Source organism: Rhinoraja longicauda, unplaced genomic scaffold (genome assembly GCF_053455715.1).
Source record: "Rhinoraja longicauda isolate Sanriku21f unplaced genomic scaffold, sRhiLon1.1 Scf000523, whole genome shotgun sequence".
Lineage (NCBI taxonomy): Eukaryota > Metazoa > Chordata > Chondrichthyes > Rajiformes > Arhynchobatidae > Rhinoraja > Rhinoraja longicauda.
Genome location: NW_027601740.1, coordinates 58,905 through 79,291, shown reverse-complemented (window position 1 = coordinate 79,291; position 20,387 = coordinate 58,905). Strand labels below are relative to the sequence as shown.

Sequence of the window (20,387 nt, the reverse complement as noted above, 5' to 3'; positions counted from 1 at the left end):
CAGGACTTTCATATGAAGAAAGACTGGATAGACTCGGCTTGTACTCGCTGGAATTTAGAAAATTGAGGGGGGATCTTATAGAAACTTACGAAATTCTTAAGGGGTTGGACAGGCTAGATGCAGGAAGATTGTTCCCGATGTTGGGGAAGTCCAGAACAAGGGGTCACAGTTTAAGGATAAGGGGAAGTCTTTTAGGACCGAGATGAGAACGTTTTTTTTCACACAGAGAGTGGTGAATCTGTGGAATTCTCTGCCACAGAAGGTAGTTGAGGCCAGTTCATTGGCTATATTTAAGAGGGAGTTAGATGTGGCCCTTGTGGCTAAAGGGATCAGGGGGTATGGAGAGAAGGCAGGTACAGGATACTGAGCTGGATGATCAGCCACGATCACATTGAATGGCGGTGCAGGCTCGAAGGGCCGAATGGCCTACTCCTGCACCTATGTTTCTATGTTTCTATCTCAAAGCATGCACAATGAGATACAGTGTAGTTCTTAGAACACGGGAAATCTAACACGGGAATTCATCCAATAAATTGCATTACCATTAAATAGTGAATTGGTCATGTCGATTTAAGAAAAGGACATTACATGCAAAACATAATGACTCTAACCAGATGCTTAAATGGGAATAGAAACAATGATGTGGAATAAGACGGCCGCGCCATAATGCAGTCAATCTTATTAACGTTGCATCTGTTCGTCTTGGAGCACGATGCATGCGGGCCTTTCATAGGGAAATGTCAATTACCCTGGAATGATTCAGAACTGTGTTGGAGATAAGGCTTTGCAAATGCCTTGTGTGGGTGCACTTGATGGTCTCAAACAGGAAAAGGAAATGTTCAGCCCCCCTCCCCCACCCAAGAGGAAAGGGTTTGCATGGTCTGTGGGAAGGGTTTGCACGGTCTGTGGGAAGGGTTTGCATGGTCTGTGGGAAAGGTTTGCACGGTTCTCTGGTTGTATACTTGCCTCTAAATACCTGCTCGAACTTTCCCAAGTCTTGCATCCGCAGGAAGCGGCAGACATCCTCCACGTCCCATTCCTGGTAATTCGATTTACTCTGCTGCAAAGCTGTCCGCTCGGGGCTGCTTGTGTCGGGGCTGGAGGATCTCCCTCTCTTGCGCCGGTTCATCTTGCTCTGAATCTCCGCTGCGAAAGCTGCACCGACCCGCTACAAACTGCGCCTGCTCGCCGCCTCTGATTGACAGTTGTGGAGAGTCCCGGGAATCCGCCCCCCGCTCGCTGTCAATCACCCCCCCCCCCCCCCCGCGGGCAATGAACAGTGCAAACTTTATGCATACCATAATCACCCTGCCCCTTAAAGTTAACCCCTCTTCCAGCTTTTACTCCACTGCTTTAAACGTACTTGCAATTCGAGTATTTGTACGATTACTTTTTTCAAATTGCTAATTTATTTGATTGCAGATGCTGGTTTACACCTCAGAAAAACATAATGCTGGAGTAACTCAGCGGGACAGGCAGCATCTCTGGAGAGAAGAAATGGGTGACATTTTGGGTCTGAAGAAGGGTCTCAACCCAAAACCTCCCCTATCCTTCTCTTCAGAGATGCTGCCTGTCCCGCTGAGTTTCTCCAGCATTTTGTGTCTAATTTATTGGATTATTGTGTTCAGTTTTAGTGCAGATAGGAAACATTGGCAGAAGGCACGCTGTTGGAGCGAGTGGTTACAGCTTCCTATCCCTGCCCATTCCTGGAGATTCCCAGCAAATATGCCGGGCTCCCAGGCATTCCAAGAGTTGGCTGTGGACCTCCTGCCCAATAAACATTGGGAAATACGCTGGCTAAATTGCAGGATTTTACTCACTTCCTTCTTAATTTTCTCTTAGACTTTAGAGATACAACGCGGAAACAGGCCCTACAGAATAAAAGGATGTACCTTCAGGATGAGGATGAATTTCTTTAGTCAGAGGGTGGCAAATCTGTGGAATTCATTGTCACAAATGGCTGTGGAGGCCAATTGATTAGGTATTTTTAAAGCAGAGATTGATAGGTTCTTGATTAGTAAGGATGTCAGTTACAGGGAGAAGGCAGGAGAATAATGTTGAGAGGGAAAGATAGATCAGCCACGATTGAATGGCAGAGTAGACTCGATGGGCTGAATGGCCTAATTCTCCTTTGACTTATGGATATACTGAATGATTCAACCTTCACCGATGTCAAGGTGAAGAACGCCAGACATTATTGAAGCTCAAGAGGGGAAAATAAATTCCAGTTATTCTGTCCTTTGTAACTAAGCACTTAGTTACGGCAGCGGCTTGCTAGCAGTCTGTTCGTCTTTTTTCCTTTTTTTTTTTTTTCGGTGTTGGGATGGTTTTTATATATTTTTTTGGTTGTGTATGTGTGGGAGGGGGTGGTGGTGTGGGTGGGTGGGTTGGTGGGTGGGGGAAACTTTTCTCTTCCTCACGGCGCGGGGTGCGGCTCGGCTGCGGGGCCTAACATCACCCGGTGCGGCTTGGCCGCTGGACTTTACATCGCCCGGTGCGGCTTGGCCGCTGGACTTTACATCGCCCGGTGCGGCTTGGCCGCTGGACTTTACATCGCCCGGTGCGGCTTGGCCGCGGGACTTAACAGTGCCCGGTGCAGCTCGGCCGCGGGACTTAACATTGCCCGGTGCAGCTCGGCTGCGGGACTTTTCATCGCTGGTGCGGCTCGGCTGCGGGACTTAACATCGCCCGGTGCGGCTCGACCACGGGACTTTACATCGCCCGGTGCGGCTCGGCCGCGGGGCTTTACATCGCTGGTGCGGCTCGACCACGGGACTTTACATCGCCCGGTGCGGCTCGGCCACGGGACTTAGCTGCGCAAGGCTTGGTCGCGGGCCTTTCATCGCCCGGTTCGGCCGCGAGACGTTTCAGCGCCCGGTGCGGGGACTGTGCGGGTCGGTTGGGGACCAGCTGTCTGTCCGTGGGCGTGGGGAAGAGAGTGGAAGTTTTGTTGCCTCCATCACAGTGAGGGGGTGTTTGGAGTCACTGTGATGGACGTTTGTGTTGGGGTTATGTGTCTTGTGTTCTTTTTTTTTTTCTATGACTGCTATGTAGTTTCGTTCGGTACTTCGGTACCGATCGACAAATAAAGCTCTGTTATATAGTCCGATTGTGTTAAGGGACTTTTAATGTAATCATTGCTATAATGCAAATGTTCCAGATAAATTGCACACAATAAGTTCTCAAAGTGACATGGTAATGACCAGATTAACCCAATTTTATTCCACAAACGTTGACTATATCTACACACAGTTTAACCAACAAAAGATTACATATTGCATTGTGATAAAATAAAATGCGATTAACTTTTAAATTATCCCACAAACCTCAGTCAAATAAAGAACTCCAGAGAGAGTAGAACACAAAGTGTTGGAGTAACTCAGCGGGTCAGACAGCATCTTTGGAGAACATGGACAGGCCACGCTTTGGGTAAGGACCACAGTGTAAGTCAGAACCCTTCTTCAGACTGATTGTCATAGGGAGGAGGAAACTGAAAGAGAGTTGGGGGCAGGAGAAACCCTGGCAAGTGATAAGTTTGAGTTATTGCCACGTGCACCACAGGTACAGATGAGGGGAGAATACAGAAACAATGAATTGCAGATGCTGGTCAATATACAAAAACACAAAAGCGCTGGAGTAACTCAGCAGGACAGACAGCATCTCTAGAGAACACAGGTAAGTGGCGTTTCAAGTTGAGACCCTCGAGACAGATGGGGGGAGAGGGGAGTAAGATGAAAAAGGGGAGAGGCAGGACAAAGCCTGGCAGATAACAGGTCTGGGGCGGCAGAGTTAATATGTAGATGATTGGAACAAAGGCCAGAGATAAGAACGGAAGGTATGAGATGTTTGAAGTGTTGCGGATTGTGAAGCCAGAGGGAGGAAAGTAGCGGGAGGAGGGGTGGGTGCAAGAAATAAGAGAGTGAGGAGAAGAAGGAAGGGAAGAGTGTTAATTGGATGTTACTTAAAATTGGAGAATTCAATGTTCATGCCATTAGGTTGTAAGCTACCCAGGCGAAGGAAGTTCGATTGGCAGCTGGATGGAGTGAATGACAAAGGCTAGAAATGAAAAGGAGACAAAGGTGTCAGATAAGGAGTGAAGAGTGTAAAGACAGAGGATGGATATAGATGGAAGGGCACGGGGGAGAGGGGGGGTGAAGAAGGGGACTCCAGGACTGATGGATGTCATCCAAGGTCGATCAGGATATATTTCCCACTGTTCCACAAAATGATGGAATTTTTTAAAAAATCAGTTGTGCAATGGTAAAACCTTGTACATCGTACAGACAAGCCTCATTATAGAGGACCACAGGGGGAAGAATGGTGTCCGTTATTGCAGATTGTCCGCTATAACTAAGTAAGGGATTTCCTTCAACTACCTAGCGGTCACTCCGTGAAACAGCAAGTTGTTTTCAAATGCAAAGTTCTTTTTAACAGCTAAAAATGTATTTTTGTTCTGCAAGGTAAAAATACTAAAGACTGGTTGAAGCAATTGCTTGTCAACAATGTAGCTGGCAGCCTGTGTTCCAACAGAGACAGTGGTGTCTGATCACTCTGGGGACACTCCGTCCACTATAACCAAAATACTGAAGTAACTCAGCGGGTCAGGCTATGTAAAGGTCTAAAGAGGGCAGAAGGCCATCGGGGAGGTCCATGAGGAAGGGGACCAGTGGAGACAGAAAAAGGAGTCATCACTGGGTGGTGAGGACTTTTTGGCATAGAAAAAGGCACAGAGGCAGAGGAAGAAAAGCTCGATGTGGCAGACCTGTGGAGTTATAAAGAGATCCGTAATAACAAGGGAAGATGGTATCCTCCCTGAGATAGCGCGACAATGCAAATATACGCACACAAGTTTTCAACCAGAGATATTACTTCCCCATCTCCTGCAATTAACTGAGACAGGCAGAGTAAACACAGTTGCATCTCTCTCGCTGAACCGCCTGGATAAAAGTCAGCTTCAACTGGTTTTCACAAACTGGAAGTAGATAGTTTGAGTAAATAGTTATATAGTGCATTTAAAATCCTCAAAGACAATTTGGGGCGGAGGTTGGTGGCAGAACCTCAGCAAGCACCAGCTCCAGAGCATGTGCTCTTTAGGGAATGACGTGCACCACCTGGTTTTATCCAGTGAGCCGGTATCGTCTACAAACCTAACGTGATAACATTCATTCCACCCACAGAGTTCTTGCGCTAGTCAGTCAGAACATTCTCCTTTCTCCCGCATGGAACCAGGTTTTAACAAAGCATTTTGATTGCAAGATGCAGAGTGGAAATAGGCCCTTCGGCCCACCGGATCCACAATGACCACCAATCACCCATTCACACTCGTTCTATGTTATCCCACTTTTTCATCCACTTCCTACACACTAGGGACAATTAACTTTTCAACCCACTGCCATGCTACACCTCCAAACTAAACTAAAATAAAGACACATTGAATAAAAGCCCTCCATTATTGATCAGGAATCCATACAGTTGAACACCCTACAAGCATTGATCTTGTTCCAACTATCAGCTTGGATTAAAACCAAAGGTTTGAGGAGAAAAATAAATTTAGTTCAATTTTCAACAGGTTTAAATTTTATAAAAGCAATGCTTTAAAAATCTTACAACTTTCAATCCCTCACTTAGGGTCAAACAATTTGCATAAAATATGTTTAGTGCACTGACTTCTTTATTGCAAAACCAGCATATTAAAAAAATGCCCTGAGTACACCACAAGTTATGCTAAAAGTAGGTCCTCACACCTATCATCATTAAAAAGTGGCATCGCAAAATGGAGCCCTGAGAGTGATTGTTTGATCAAACCATGATTCTATCGGGCCGCGTGGACGTCGAAAGCCCGCAGCCCACTGGGTGGGGGCCGACATCGGGAGCTCCGGCAGCGACAGTGTCTTCGCCTGCCCCGAATCGCGGGGCTTGGGTCGGCCCGCCACGGACCTTTCACCGTCCGCCGCGGCCTGGAATAGGCCGTGGGATTTTCTCCGCCCCGCGGGGGCTTCAATAACGGGAGCCCCGACGTGGCAACTTCAACAGCCTGACCGTGGGAGAAGACGGCAGGGGAGAGAAAAAGACATTCTGGCCTTCCATCACAGTGAGGTGGTGACTGGAGGAGACTCACTGTGATGGATGTTTCTTTTGTTTGGTGTTAGTTTATGGTTGTAGGTGTTATTGCATTTTTATTGATTATTCTTATTGGTCTTATTGTTGAACTGCGGGTAATTTTTCATTTCACTACACATTTATGTGTATGTGACAAATAAACGACTATTGACTATTGACAGTGTGATTCAAATGGACAATAGTGACAAGACCTGCCGGAGTAGAGAGGTGTCTAATGCTAGGATCTGGACCACCATGACTGGTCCCACAGTCTCCCACAGCAACATTCAAGTATGAGGCAGCAGCAAGTCTACTATACTGGGGAAACCCCACTGCAATCAGCTTCTCTCTATTTGGGTCTTTATCCTGCACTGTAGACAAATGTGATTTCCCCCAACATTTCTGTTGAGTTGAATAATGTTTTAAGTTTGCATTAATATACAGGCACCTCACGCTTTAAGCATGTTTGATTTATGGGTTTTTGAAATAACGTGCTAGTTTCGTTATTACCAAAGCTTGATTTACACACTGATATTTTTGGAATTATGCACCTCAGCTTTACCGCTGACCATATAGTCCAGTATACGTTTCATTTACGTGTTTTTGAATTACGCGCTGCTTTTCAAACACATATTCCCCACATAAAATGCGAGGTGCCTGGATGTTAAATTATGGACTGAAGTAATAATATTTTAAACAGCATAACATTCATGGTACCAACTATATTCCCACGAAGCAATAACGTGGATAGTTACAAACAGCTATGTCCATCACATTTGCACAACTTTTTTTCCATGATATAAAGGCAAAACGGTGACTTGTGTTCCTTCCCAGCCTGTAAAGGCATTATTCCTGTAAGCAGGAATCACTGGGCATAGTGATCCTATGTGGAAACAGTCAAAGCCCATTGCCTCGATGTAACACAGACATGTGTTCCTGTGTTTGAGTTGCCATTTGGCCAGAGGTATCCAGAGTCATTGCAATCGGTTGGGTAAAATAAAGCTTCATCCTTTAGTGTGAACACAATTCGCATTCTTCCAACATTTATGTGGAAGATCTTTCAGATAAATCCAGCTACGTGGCTTCAAGCTTGAGGTCAGGTGCCGATTGGCAAAAAAAGGCAACATTCAAGAACTCTTAGTTTCAAAAAACTAATCCATTCTTCTCCACCGACCAAGTCATTTAGGCTTGGATTTCTTTGCATGAAGATTGCTTTTCTCCATTCAAGCAAGAATTTGGGAAACTGCTAATTGGAAAAGAACCAAGGAAGCTAGAAGATTATACCATCACAGGGACTGCGGGGAGAATAAAGATCCAGGATTCACAGAAAAGTCCCACTTTTCCTACTGAAAAAGCTGCGTTTTGGACTTATGGCTGTTTGCCTGACGGTAAGACTGAAGCTTATCTCTGGGATTGGAGTCATCGCTGTCACTATTGCTGCTTTTCCATTCAGACTTTAGTGGTGTCAGCTCAGGGGCAACAATATCCCCATCCTGTAGGTAGGAACAAACATACACTGGTTCATCACCATGTAGGTGGGATTGGAAAATCATTATCAGTCTATTTAAAATTCATACGTTAAAGGGTTAGAGAAAAACTTCCAAAATGTATGAAAAAAGGAACTACAGATGCTGATTTACAAAAGGACCCAAAGTGCCAGAGTAATTCAGCGGGTCAGGCAGCATCTCGGGAGTACATGGATAGGTAATGTTTTGGTTCAGGACCCATCTTCATACTGATTGTGGGGAGTGGAGAGTGGGGGGCGGGGAAGGAAGAAAGCCGTGAGAAGAAAGGCAGGACAAAACATAGCAGGTAATAGGTGAACACAGGTGATGGGGAGGTCTCACAGGAAGATGGTTGAAACATTGAATTCTCCAATTTTAGGTAACCTCTAACAACCTCCCGCTCCTTCCTTTCTCCCCCACACACCACTCCTCCGTTTCTTCCCCTCACCCCCTCCCCTGTGCCCTTCCTGAACTCGCACCTATTTCTCCACTCCTCTCCACTTCCTCTCATATTCCTTCCTCTAGCTTCACAATTCGCAACTCTTCAATCCTTCTGTATCACACCTTCTGTTGTATTCTCTGGCCTTTGCTCCAAGCATAAGCCTATCAAATACCCCCCTCGCCTATGTCCACCTATTACCTGCGCTGTATCCTGTCCCTCCTCTCTCCCCCCCCCCCCCCCCCCCCCAATGTACAAAGAAGGGCCCTGACCCAAAACATCGCCGACACATGTTCTACAGAGATGCTGCCTGACCCTCTGAGTTACTCCAGCACTTTGTCTCCTTTTCTTGAAAGAGAAAAACTTCCTTTCCTGTCACACATCATTAAAACCCACGCCCATGTCATCCATCAACCATGGTCCAATCCAACCTAGACACAAGGAACTGCAGAGGCTGGAATCTTGTGAGTCAGGCAGCACCTCAGGAAGACATGGATAAGCACATTTTGAAGACGGGCCCTGACCCGAAAAGTCACCTTTACATGTTCCTCCAACAGAATATTTGTCGTTTATTACGTTATTAGGACAGCACAGACTTGACGGATCTGTGATCTCCAACGATTTTATGATTCTTGTATAAAGACAACGAGGAGCTGATTCCTATCAACAACGTTACTGGTGGAAGCGGATTTGATAGTGACGTTTCAGTGGCATTGAGACAGGCACATGAACAGACAAGTAATGGAGGGAATGCAGAAATAAAGAAATGCAGATGCTGGTTTACACCAAAGATAGACTCAAATGTAATCTAAGGAATGGAGGCATATGGGTCGGGAAATGGATCACGTGCAGGCAGATGGGATTAGTTTAAATTGGCATCATGTTCGGCACAGACACAGTGGGCCAAAAGGCTTGTTCCTGTGCCGTAATGTCCCAGGAGTACAACATAGCCAAGGAAAGATGCAGAAACTGTTACTGTAAATGGTAGCATCATCCTACCTTTGGTTTGGAAAAGTTACTGTTAATACACCACTGGACAAAAAACTTCTGGGCGGCCTGCACACTCTTGTTGTCAGTCTTCTTGCAGTAGACCTGGATCAGCTGCTCTGTAAACCTCACTGGAAGCATGTGAGATACCTGGATGTGCAGCATCAATGGTGCGATCAATGAGAGAGATCAATGGTGCTTTATTGTCACATGTGCACTGCACAGTAAAGTTATTTTTGCATAGATCACACATGCACGAGTTACCATATTTTGGCGCCATTTGCCCGACCCAGGCAAGCCCCAGGCTGGTGCAGAGCAATCCTCCTGCCGGGTCTTCCCAACAACCCACAACCACCGGTGCTAGCAGTGGAGATGGCCACTCATCCTCTCACACCATCTGCACAACTTAATAAGATTGTGGCTGATTTGTTGTAACTCCAGATCCACAATTTAACTTATCAAGTATCTATCTACACCCCTCTGCTCTCATGTCAACTATGACCAGGTGACGATTTTATATTAATATCCTTGAAGATAAGATTTATACAAGGAAACCTAATTCTAGATTCTCCCAAAAGAATTCTGCCAATCCCATGCAGGCTCTTAAGAGTTTCAGAGGGACACAAAGTACTGGAGTAACTCAGCGGGTCAGGCAACATCTCTGGAGATCATGGATGTGTGACGTTTCGAGACGAGACTCTTCTAGTTTCTGTAGAGTTTCCTCTCGCTCTCAGCTCCAGTAGATACAAGTCTAGCCTCTCTAACCTTTCCTGCAAAGACAACCAGATCATAACAGGCCTCTAACCCATTGGAGCAAGGTCCAGTTCCAAGTCACACCAAGGTGATAGTTGGATTCCAGCTTAGACCTTGACCACGGGAAACAAACCCAAAGCAAAGGGCAAGACACCCTTGGCAGCGTCGGAGCAACACAGTCAGTTTTGAGTGGCACAGTGTCGTAGCGGTTGAATTGTTGCCTTACAGCACCAGAGACCCGGGTTCGATCCTGACCAGGGGTGCTGTCTGTGTGGAGTTTGCACGTTCTCCCTGTGACCACGTGGGTTTTCTCTGGGAGCTCCCGTGTCCTCCCACACTCCAAAGCCATGGGGGTTTGTAGGATAATTGGCTTCCATAAATTACCCATAGTGTGTAGGACATCAAACGGGTAGACAATAGACAATAGGTGCAGGAGTAGGCCATTCGGCCCTTCGAGCCAGCACCACCATTCAATGTGATCATGGCTGATCATTCTCAATCAGTACCCCGTTCCGGCCTTCTCCCCATAACCCCTGACTCCGCTATCCTTAAGAGCTCTATCTAGCTGTCTCTTGAAAGCATTCAGAGAATTGGCCTCCACTGCCTTCTGATGCAGAGAATTCCACAGATTTACAACTCTCTGACTGAAAAGGTTTTTCCTCATCTCCTTTCTAAATGGCCATCCCCTTATTCTTAAACTGTTTCTGGACTCCCCCAATATTGGGAACATGTTTCCTGCCTCTAACATGTCCAACCCCTTAATAATCTTATATGTTTCCTGCCTCTAACATGTCCAACCCCTTAATAATCTTATATGTTTCAATAAGATCCCCTCTCATCCTTCATGCTTACTTTCAGTGACTGATGCACTAGGACACCCAGATCTCGTTGTACGTCCCCTTTTCCTAACTTGACACCATTCAGATAATAATCTGCCTTCCTATTCTTACAACCAAAGTGGATAACCTCACACTTATCCACATTAAACTGCATCTGCCATGCATCCGCCCACTCACACAACCTCGGTAATAGGTGGTCAGTGTGGACTCGATGGGCCAAAGGACCTGTTGCAACACTGTATCTCTAAAACCAAACATTAATTTATACCCCGTGTTGGTCCGTGCACGGCTCGAGGGAGACATGTTTACGTGCAGCTTCAGAAAAAGGATGTGTTTCCACCTCGGGCCTGGAAAACGTACCTGGTCTTTGCTGATTTTGATGGCCACGTTGGGGTTATTCTTGCAGTAGAACCGCATCTTGTTAATGGGATTCTTCCCCTTCATGCCGTAGTCCATATGCACCACCTAGAGTGCAGAATAGTAAATACGTTCATTCAGTCGGGAAAACATTACCCACTACCGACAATTTACAGCGGCCAATTAACCCATCATTGGGATGAGGGAAGAAATCAGTACTAACAGTCTGGCAATTAAATAAGTGGTACTTCCATTACATCTTTCACAGGTCTGCTAGTAAAGCTGCTGCCTTACTGTTTACAAATAAGGGTTACCCCGATATACTGCTAAACTCCCTCATCACCATGACATGTGGATTTATTGGCAACTGTAAATTGGTCCTGGTGGGTAGGAGAGCGATACAAACTGGAGAGACTGTGGAGGGTTGATGGGAATGAGGGAAGAATCAAATAGGATTAGTGTGCATGAGAGTTTGATGATTTCTATGGAGCTCAACACTCAAGAGGATTTTGCTGTCAAATGTCCTGAAACATAAATACACATATGTATATACATACATACACACATGCATAGACACACATACACATGTACACACACACGTATATATATACACGTACACGCGAACGCATACACACATACATATACCTATACACGCATGCATACATGTACACATACACACACGTACATGCGCATGCATACATATGCATACACGCGCATGCATACATACATGTACACATACATACACCCCCCCCTGGTGGGTAGGAGAGCGATACAAACTGGAGAGGCTGTGGAGGGTTGATGGGAATGAGAGAAGAATCAAATAGGATTAGTGTGCACGAGTTTGATGATTTCCATGGAGCTCAAGAGGGTTTATTGTCATATGTCCTGAAACATTCATACACGCAAATATACATACACACATAGGGCGGCACGGTAGCACAGCGGTAGAGTTGCTGCTTTACAGCGAATGCAGCGCCGGAGACTCAGGTTCGATCCTGACTACGGGTGCTGCACTGTAAGGAGTTTGTACGTCCTCCCCGTAACCTGCGTGGGTTTTCTCCGAGATCTTCGGTTTCCTCCCACACTCCAAAGACGTACAGGAATGTAGGTTAATTGACAGGGTAAATGTAAAAAATTGTCCCTAGTGGGTGTAGGATAGTGTTAGTGTGCGGGGATCGCTGGGCGGCGCGGACTTGGTGGGCCGAAAAGGCCTGTTTCCGCGCTGTATATATATATATGATATACACATCCCACATATACACGCATGCATACACACACGGAGAAACACGCACATGCGCATGCATGCACACACATATACACCCGCGCATATACACGTACACACATACATGCATCCACACACGCACGCATACACGCACATGCATACATACTCCTACACGTGCATGCAAACATACATGCCATAGCAGCTGAGGCTTACCTGCGGTCCATTTGTCTTTGTGTTTTTGTTGTTTTGTTGTCTTAATTGTAGTTGTGATGTCGTGTTTTTGTGTTTTTGTACTATGTGTGTATGTGGGGGGGAGGGGGGGAACTGTAAAATTGTAAATATGTGTCCCTTCCGAACGGAGACCCGACCTTTGTTTTCTGGGTGTTGTCTCCGTTCCTGCTGCGGCCTACCATCGGCCCAACTCCTGGAGCTGGCGGCCTCCAGGGCTCTGGTTCGCAGAGCCCGCGGATCGGACTTACCATCAGCAGAGCCAGCCGTCCTCGGAGGCTGCGGGAGCGGCTGCGACTCGCCTTAGGCTCGGGCCGCGTGGATGCCGACATGGGGAGCTCCGGCAGCGGCAGCGTGTTCGCCCGCCCTGGATCACGGGGCTTGGGTCGGCCCGCCGCGGACATTTCACCGTCCGGCGCGGCCTAAAATATGCCGCGGGATTTTTCTCTGCTGGGCAGGGGCTTCAATGTCGGGAGCCACGACCGCCCCGACGTGCAGCAACAGCAGCAGCGTGTTCGCCCGCCCGGATCGGACTTATCATCGGCGGAGCCGGCTGTCTTCGGAGGCTGCGGGAGCGGCTGGGACTCGCCTTAGGCACGGCCCGCTGCGGACCGTCCGGCGCGGCCTGCAACCACAACAGCCTGACTGCGGGAGAAGACGGCAGGAGAAGGGAAAGACATTGTGGCCTTTCATCACAGTGAGGAGAGGACTGGAGGAGACTCACTGTGATGGATGTTTCTTTGATGGATGTTTCTTTTTTTGTGTGTTTTTGGGGTTGTGTAATTTTAATGCCTATTTAATGCTTTTATTGTTGGACTGTGGGTGACTGAATTTCGTCCAATATTGGATGACAAATAAAGCTATCTTGAATCTTGAATCTTGAATGTACATATATAATAATAATAATAATGCATTACATTTATATAGCGCTTTTCAAACACTCAAAGACGCTTTACAGGGATTTCTAGAACATAGAGAAGTGAATAAATAGATAAATAAGTAAACGAACAGAAAAAGAAGACAGAAGGTGAGGTGACCTTCAGTGGTTGAAGGCAGTGCTGAACAGGTGAGACTTCAGTGATGTTTTGAATGTGGTGAGTGAGGAGGAGTCTCTGACGGTTTGGGGTAGTGAGTTCCAGAGGGTGGGAGCAGCGATGGAGAAAGCCCTGTCCCCCCAGGATCTGAGTTTGGTCCGGATGGGGGGGGGGACAGGAGATTGGCAGCAGCAGAGCGGACGGTGCAGGTGGGAGTGTGCCTGTGGAGGAGGTCAGTCAGGTAGGATGGGGCCAGGTTATGGAGGGCTTTGTAGGTCATGAGGAGGATTTTGTACTGGATTCTCTGGGGGATGGGGAGCCAGTGGAGTTTGTAAAGGACGGGGGTGATATGGTCACGGATCGGGGAGTGGGTGAGTAGACGGGCAGCGGAGCTTTGAATGTATTGAAGTTTACTGATGATTTTTGAGGGTGAGCCATAGAGGAGGCTGTTGCAGTAGTCCAGACGGGAGGTGATGAAGGCGTGGATGAGGGTTTCTGCAGCTGTGGAGGAGAGGGATGGACGGAGACGGGCAATGTTTTTGAGGTGGAAGAAGGCTGTCTTTGTGATGTGTTTGATGTGTTTGTCGAAGGAGAGGGTTTGATCAAAGATGATTCCAAGATTCCGGATGTGAGGGGAGGTGGATACTGGGAGACCATCAATATTGAGGATGAAGTTTTGGGTGGATTTGGTGAGCGTTTTTGGACCAATGATGATGATTTCAGATTTGTTGCAGTTGAGTTTGAGGAAATTTGATTGAAGCCAAGATTTTATTTCAGTGATGCAGTTTGTCAGTGTAGAGTGTGTGGTGGTGGAGATTGACTTGGTGGAGATGAGGAGCTGGATATCATCGGCGAAGCAGTGGAAGTTGAGATCATGACGGCGGATTAATTGACCAAGGGGGAACAGGTAGAGAATGAAGAGGAGGGGGCCAAGGACTGAGCCTTGGGGGACACCTTGGCGGAGGGGAGCGGTGGGGTATTTACAGTTGTTAATGGAGATGAACTGGTGCCTGTCAGAGAGGTACGATTTGAACCAGGATAGGGCTGTGCCGGTGATGTTAAAGGAGGTTTCAAGTCGGGTGAGGAGAATGGAGTGATTTATGGTGTCAAAGGCGGCGCTGAGGTCAAGTAGGATGAGGATGTTGAGGTTGCCAGCATCGGAGGAGAGGAAAAGGTCGTTTGTGATTTTGAGGAGCGCAGTTTCAGTACAGTGGTTGGAGCGGAATCCGGATTGGAAAGTTTCATACAGGTTATTGGTAGAGAGGTGGTATTTGAGTTGGGAAGCTACAGCACGTTCCAAAACTTTGGACAGAAAGGGTAGGTTGGAGATTACACGTACACGTACATGAGCATGCATACATACATACGCACACACACATATATACGCGCACGCACACATATATACACACACAGGCACACGTATACACACACAGGCACACATATACACACACACAGGCACACATACACAGACATACATATATATATACAAACGCATAGAAATACACACATATACACACACAGAAATACACACGCGCATTTATATGCACAAACGCATACATATATACACACAAACACATATACACATGCATACACATATATACACATCTGAAGATGGGTCTCAACCCGAAACGTCACCCATTCCTTCGCTCCAGAGATGCTGCCTGTCCTGCTGAGTTACTCCAGCATTTTGTATCTACCTTACATTTCTACACACACGTGTATATATATATATATACACACATATATATATATACACATGTACTTATATACATATATACACATACATATATATACACATACCTGTACATACACATACATACAAATACACACACACGTTTATTTTACGTATGCATGCATGCAGATACAGGTGGCGCTCACACACGCACACACAAATACATACAGAACTGCAGGTGCTGATTTAAACCAAAGATAGACACAAAAAGCTGGAGTAACAGCGGGTCAGACAGCATCTCTGGAGAAAAGTAATAAGTGACGTTTCTGGGTCGAGACCCTTCTTCGGACTGAGTTTCAGTCATTTCCCTTTCCCTTGACTCTCAGTCTGAAGAAGGGTCTTGACCCTAAACATTACCTATCCCTTTTCTCCAGACATGCTGTCTGACCCGCTGAGTTACTCCAGCATTTTGTGTCTATTTATATGTACACGTCCATTAACCGAGAGAGGGGTGTAAAGTTTAACCCAAGGCCGGGAGGGAAGAAACACGGTGTCAAAGGGGTAGGGGTGGGTGGGGGGTTAAACCAGCAGGAATTTGTAGGCCGAGGAGCCGCCTTCATGCTGCTCGCTCTCCCCTCCCGTAACTGGAAACCCCCACCACGTGGCGCCAGGTCGTGGGTAATCCAAGATAAGATGGAGCTTGTCGTGTTTAATGACCAATTTCCATGCCTGTTTTTCCACGCTGCACCACTTAATGAGACTATCTGCCACTGTAGGGAGAAGGCCCCTCTACATGCTTAAAATCCATTACTCACATTTATAATAAAATCTTCTGCACAGAGTTGAACATCCAGAGGTGTTGATGGGACAGCTGCAGCAATCTCATCAGCCAACTCATGCCCCTTCTGAAACAAAAAGCATATTGAATTTCTCAATGAAACGTGGTAAATGGGAAGTTATCCACTTGGATACACAAAAAGGAAAAGTGGGCTCTTGTTCTTAAAATGGTGACAGACTGTGTAATGTTGATGTTCCTAGTTGTCCTTGTACACGAGTTACTGAGAGCCAATGCGAAGGTACAAAATAGTGTCTTGACCTTCATCACGAGATCAATTTAGTACAGGGCAGTAGCTGACAGGATATGTTGCCACTGTGAAGGGCCTTGATGTAACTGCATCTGAAGTACAGCAAATATTCACCAGGCTGGTTGCAGGAATAGTAGAAAAATTCAATTCAATTGATAGAAAGGGTGTGGAAACAGGCCCTTAGAGTCAGACACCGTGGACAAAGGTACTTCGACCCAACTTGCCAACACTGACCAAAATGCCCCATCTACACTAGTGAGCCCGCACTTGGCTCATATCCCTCTAAACCCATCCTATCTATGTACGTGTCCAAATGTGTCAAACATTACGATAGTACCTGCCTGCTTCAACTACCTCCTCTGGCAGCTCGTTCCCATACACCCAGCACCCTTTGTGTCAATAAAGTTACCCTTGAAATTCCTAATAAACCTCTCTCCTCCCCCCCCCCCCCCCTTCACCTTAAACCAATGCCCTCTGGTTCTCGATTCCCCTACTCTGGGCCAAAAGATAATGCATTTACCTAATGTATTCCTCTCATGATTTTGTACACCTCTAAGATCACCCCTTATCCTCCTACACAAGGACTAAAGCCCCAGCCTGCTCAACCTCTCCCTATAGCTCAGTCCCCCGGGTTCTGGCAGCATCCTCGTAAATCTTCTCTGCACCCTTTCCAGCTTGACAACATATCTCCTCTAACATGATGCCCAAAACCCTTCTACCCACCGAGCCCACACGAACCGTCGATCACCCATTCTACACCCATATTCTTTAGTTTGGATGAATGAGAGGTCAGATTAAAACCCACAAAATACTAATAGGCCAGATGGAGGAACAATGTTGTGTCCAGCTGAGGAATAGATTCTGGATAAGTGAGAAGGTATTTCAGACTGAAATTTCTTTGCTCAGAGAGGATGAATCTGTTAAATTCTCCAACCTGGAGGATCAGACACTCAGCCATCGTTCATTCACAACAAAAGCTTGTTGGGCATTGAGGAGAGACCGAAGGAAAAAGGTGCTCAGGTAGAAGATCCGCCATGATCTTGAAGAGGAGAGGAGACTCAAAGGGTCGAATAGCCAAAGACTATGCCCGATTGCTATGCTTGTTTAAAGGGAAGGTGCACAGTCTTCTGCCTGGAGCAGGCAGAGACAGGCAAGGAGTATAAACACTGGCACAGGCTAGTTGAGTAAATGACCCATTCCTCCACTGTTACCTGCCCTGCGTGATATTTCGTTTAGTTATGGGGAACAAAGAAATGGCAGACGAGTTAAACTGTTACTTTGGATCTGTCTTCACTGAGGAAGATACACACAATCTCCCAAATGTTCTAGGGGCCGGAGAACCTAGGGTGATGGAGGAACTGAAGGAAATCCACATTAGGCAGGAAATTGTTTTGGGTAGACTGATGGGACTGAAGGCTGATAAATCCCCAGGGCCTGATGGTCTAGAAATAGTGGAAGCATTGGAGATCATTTTTCAATGTTCTATAGATTCAGGATCAGTTCCTGTGGATTGGAGGTTAGCAAATGTTATCCCACTTTTTAAGAAAGGAGGGAAGAGAGAAAACGGGTAATTATAGACCAGTTAGTCTGACATCAGTGGTGGGGAAGATGCTGGAGTCAATTATAAAAGACGAAATTGCTGAGCATTTGGATAGCAGTAACAGGATCATTCCGAGTCAGCATGGATTTACGAAGGGGAAATCATGCTTGACAAATCTACTGGAATTTTTTGAGGATGTAACTAGGAAAATTGACAGGGGAGAGTCAGTGGATGTGGTGGACCTCGACTTTCAAAAAACCTTCGACAAGGTCCCACATAGGAGATTAGTGGGCAAAATTAGGGCACATGGTATTGGGGGTAGGGTACTGACATGGATAGAAAATTGGTTGACAGACAGAAAGCAAAGAGTGGGGATAAATGGGTCCCTTTCGGAATGGCAGGCAGTGACCAGTGGGGTACCGCAAGGTTCGGTGCTGGGACCCCAGCTATTTACGATATACATTAATGACTTAGACGAAGGGATTAAAAGTACCATTAGCAAATTTGCAGATGATACTAAGCTGGGGGGTAGTGTGAATTGTGAGGAAGATGCAATAAGGCTGCAGGGTGACTTGGACAGGTTGTGTGAGTGGGCGGATACATGGCAGATGCAGTTTAATGTAGATAAGTGTGAGGTTATTCACTTTGGAAGTAAGAATAGAAAGGCAGATTATTATCTGAATGGTGTCAAGTTAGGAGGAGGGGGAGTTCAACGAGATCTGGGTGTCCTAGTGCATCAGTCAATGAAAGGAAGCATGCAGGTACAGCAGGCAGTGAAGAAAGCCAATGGAATGTTGGCCTTCATAACAAGAGGAGTTGAATATAGGAGCAAAGAGGTCCTTCTACAGTTGTACCGGGCCCTGGTGAGACCGCACCTGGAGTACTGTGTGCAGTTTTGGTCTCCAAATTTGAGGAAGGATATTCTTGCTATGGAGGGCTTGCAGCGTAGGTTCACTAGGTTAATTCCCAGAATGGCGGGACTGTCGTATGTTGAAAGGCTGGAGTGATTGGGCTTGTATACACTGGAATTTAGAAGGATGAGGGGGGATCTTATTGAAACATATAAGATAATTAGGGTATTGGACACATTAGAGGCAGGAAACATGTTCCCAATGTTGGGGGAGTCCAGAACAAGGGGCCACAGTTTAAGAATAAGGGGTAGGCCATTTAGAACGGAGATGAGGAAGAACTTTTTCAGTCAGAGTGGTGAAGGTGTGGAATTCTCTGCCTCAGAAGGCAGTGGAGGCCAGTTCGTTGGATGCTTTCAAGAGAGAGCTGGATAGAGCTCTTAAGGATAGCGGAGTGAAGGGGTATGGGGAGAAGGCAGGAACGGGGTACTGATTGAGAGTGATCAGCCATGATCGCATTGAATGGCGGTGCTGGCTCGAAGGGCTGAATGGCCTACTCCTGCACCTATTGTCTATTGTTTAATGTTTAGAGATATTGCTTGAAAATGGGCACTTTAGCCCATGCTGACCATTGATCACACAAGACCTGGAGTAACTCAGCGGGTAAGGCAGCATCTCTGGAGAATGTAGATAGGTGACGTTTCGAGATGCTTCTTCACTCACCGTTCATACGAGTCATAGTTTTATATAATTAGTCAGAGTTATGCAGCGTGTAAACAGGCCCTTCAGCCCTACTTGCCCTGTAAACAGGTCCTTTGGCCCATATCCCTCTAAACCAATCCTATCCATGTACCTGTCGAACTGATTTTTAAACATTGCGATAGTACCTGCCTCAACTACTTCCTCCATCAGCTTGTTTCATACACCCACCACCCTATGTGTGATAAAGTTACCCATCAGGCTCCTATTAAATCTTTTCCCCCTCACCATAAACCCATGTCCAAGGTCTAGTAAAACTAGTTCACAGTTATCCCACTTTCTCATCCACTCCCTAAATACAAGGGGCAATTTTGCAGAGGCCGATTAACCTACACGTTTTCAGGGTGTGAAGGGAAACCGGAGCACCCGGCACAAACACACTTAGTAACAGGAAGACCATGCAAACTCCACACAGGCAGCACTCAAGCTCAGGATCGAACCCAGGTCTCTGGGGCTGCGAGTCAGATGTTCTATCGCCATGCCACTGTGCTGTCCTGTTTGATTACCAGATTAATTATCGTCCCTGCTGCAGGCTGCGTCTGCCCGATCCATTTGTACAACTTGCGGCAAATGATGTTATTCAGGATTTTTCGTGCTTTTTCTAGCTCAGGGTTGGAAGAATTCAGAATCTGTTCAAAGATGTTGTCTGGAAAAACAATAATCCAATGTCAGAGAAATAAAATAAAACATGCTAAGATATTTTCAGTCGTAGGAAGAGTCTAGAATGCATCTTTAGAAGAGAGTAGATGGGTGATGTTTTGTGCCGGGACCCTTCTTCAAACAACAAGTCTGAAGAAGGGTCTCGACCTGAAACATCACCAATTCCTTTTCTCCAGAGATGGTGCCTGTCCCACTGAGTTACTCCAGCATTTTGTGTCTATCTTTGGCGTAAACCAACATCTGCAGTTCCTTCCTCCACACAGGGAGATGCTCCAAGTTTATAAAACCTTGGTCAGACCTCAGCCGGAGTAACAGGTGCAGTTCTGGTCATTGTGGGCTGAAGAGCTGTTCCTCTGCTGC

At 46.5% G+C, this 20,387-nt stretch overlaps 1 protein-coding gene across 1 annotated transcript in view; it reads right to left on the bottom strand.

Annotated features, from left to right (window-relative positions):
* Positions 1–3,176: 3,176 nt before the first annotated feature.
* The window catches only part of LOC144591038 (deoxynucleoside triphosphate triphosphohydrolase SAMHD1-like), a 50,621-nt gene continuing 33,410 nt past the window's right edge, over positions 3,177–20,387 (bottom strand). The window contains exons 14-18 of the mRNA XM_078395383.1: positions 19,874–20,013; positions 15,951–16,040; positions 10,983–11,087; positions 9,043–9,180; positions 3,177–7,592 (exon numbers count right to left, since the gene is read on the bottom strand). Of these exons, the coding sequence (XP_078251509.1) occupies positions 7,443–7,592; positions 9,043–9,180; positions 10,983–11,087; positions 15,951–16,040; positions 19,874–20,013 (623 nt within the window). The 3' untranslated portion in view covers positions 3,177–7,442. The remainder of the gene's footprint in view (positions 7,593–9,042; positions 9,181–10,982; positions 11,088–15,950; positions 16,041–19,873; positions 20,014–20,387) is intronic.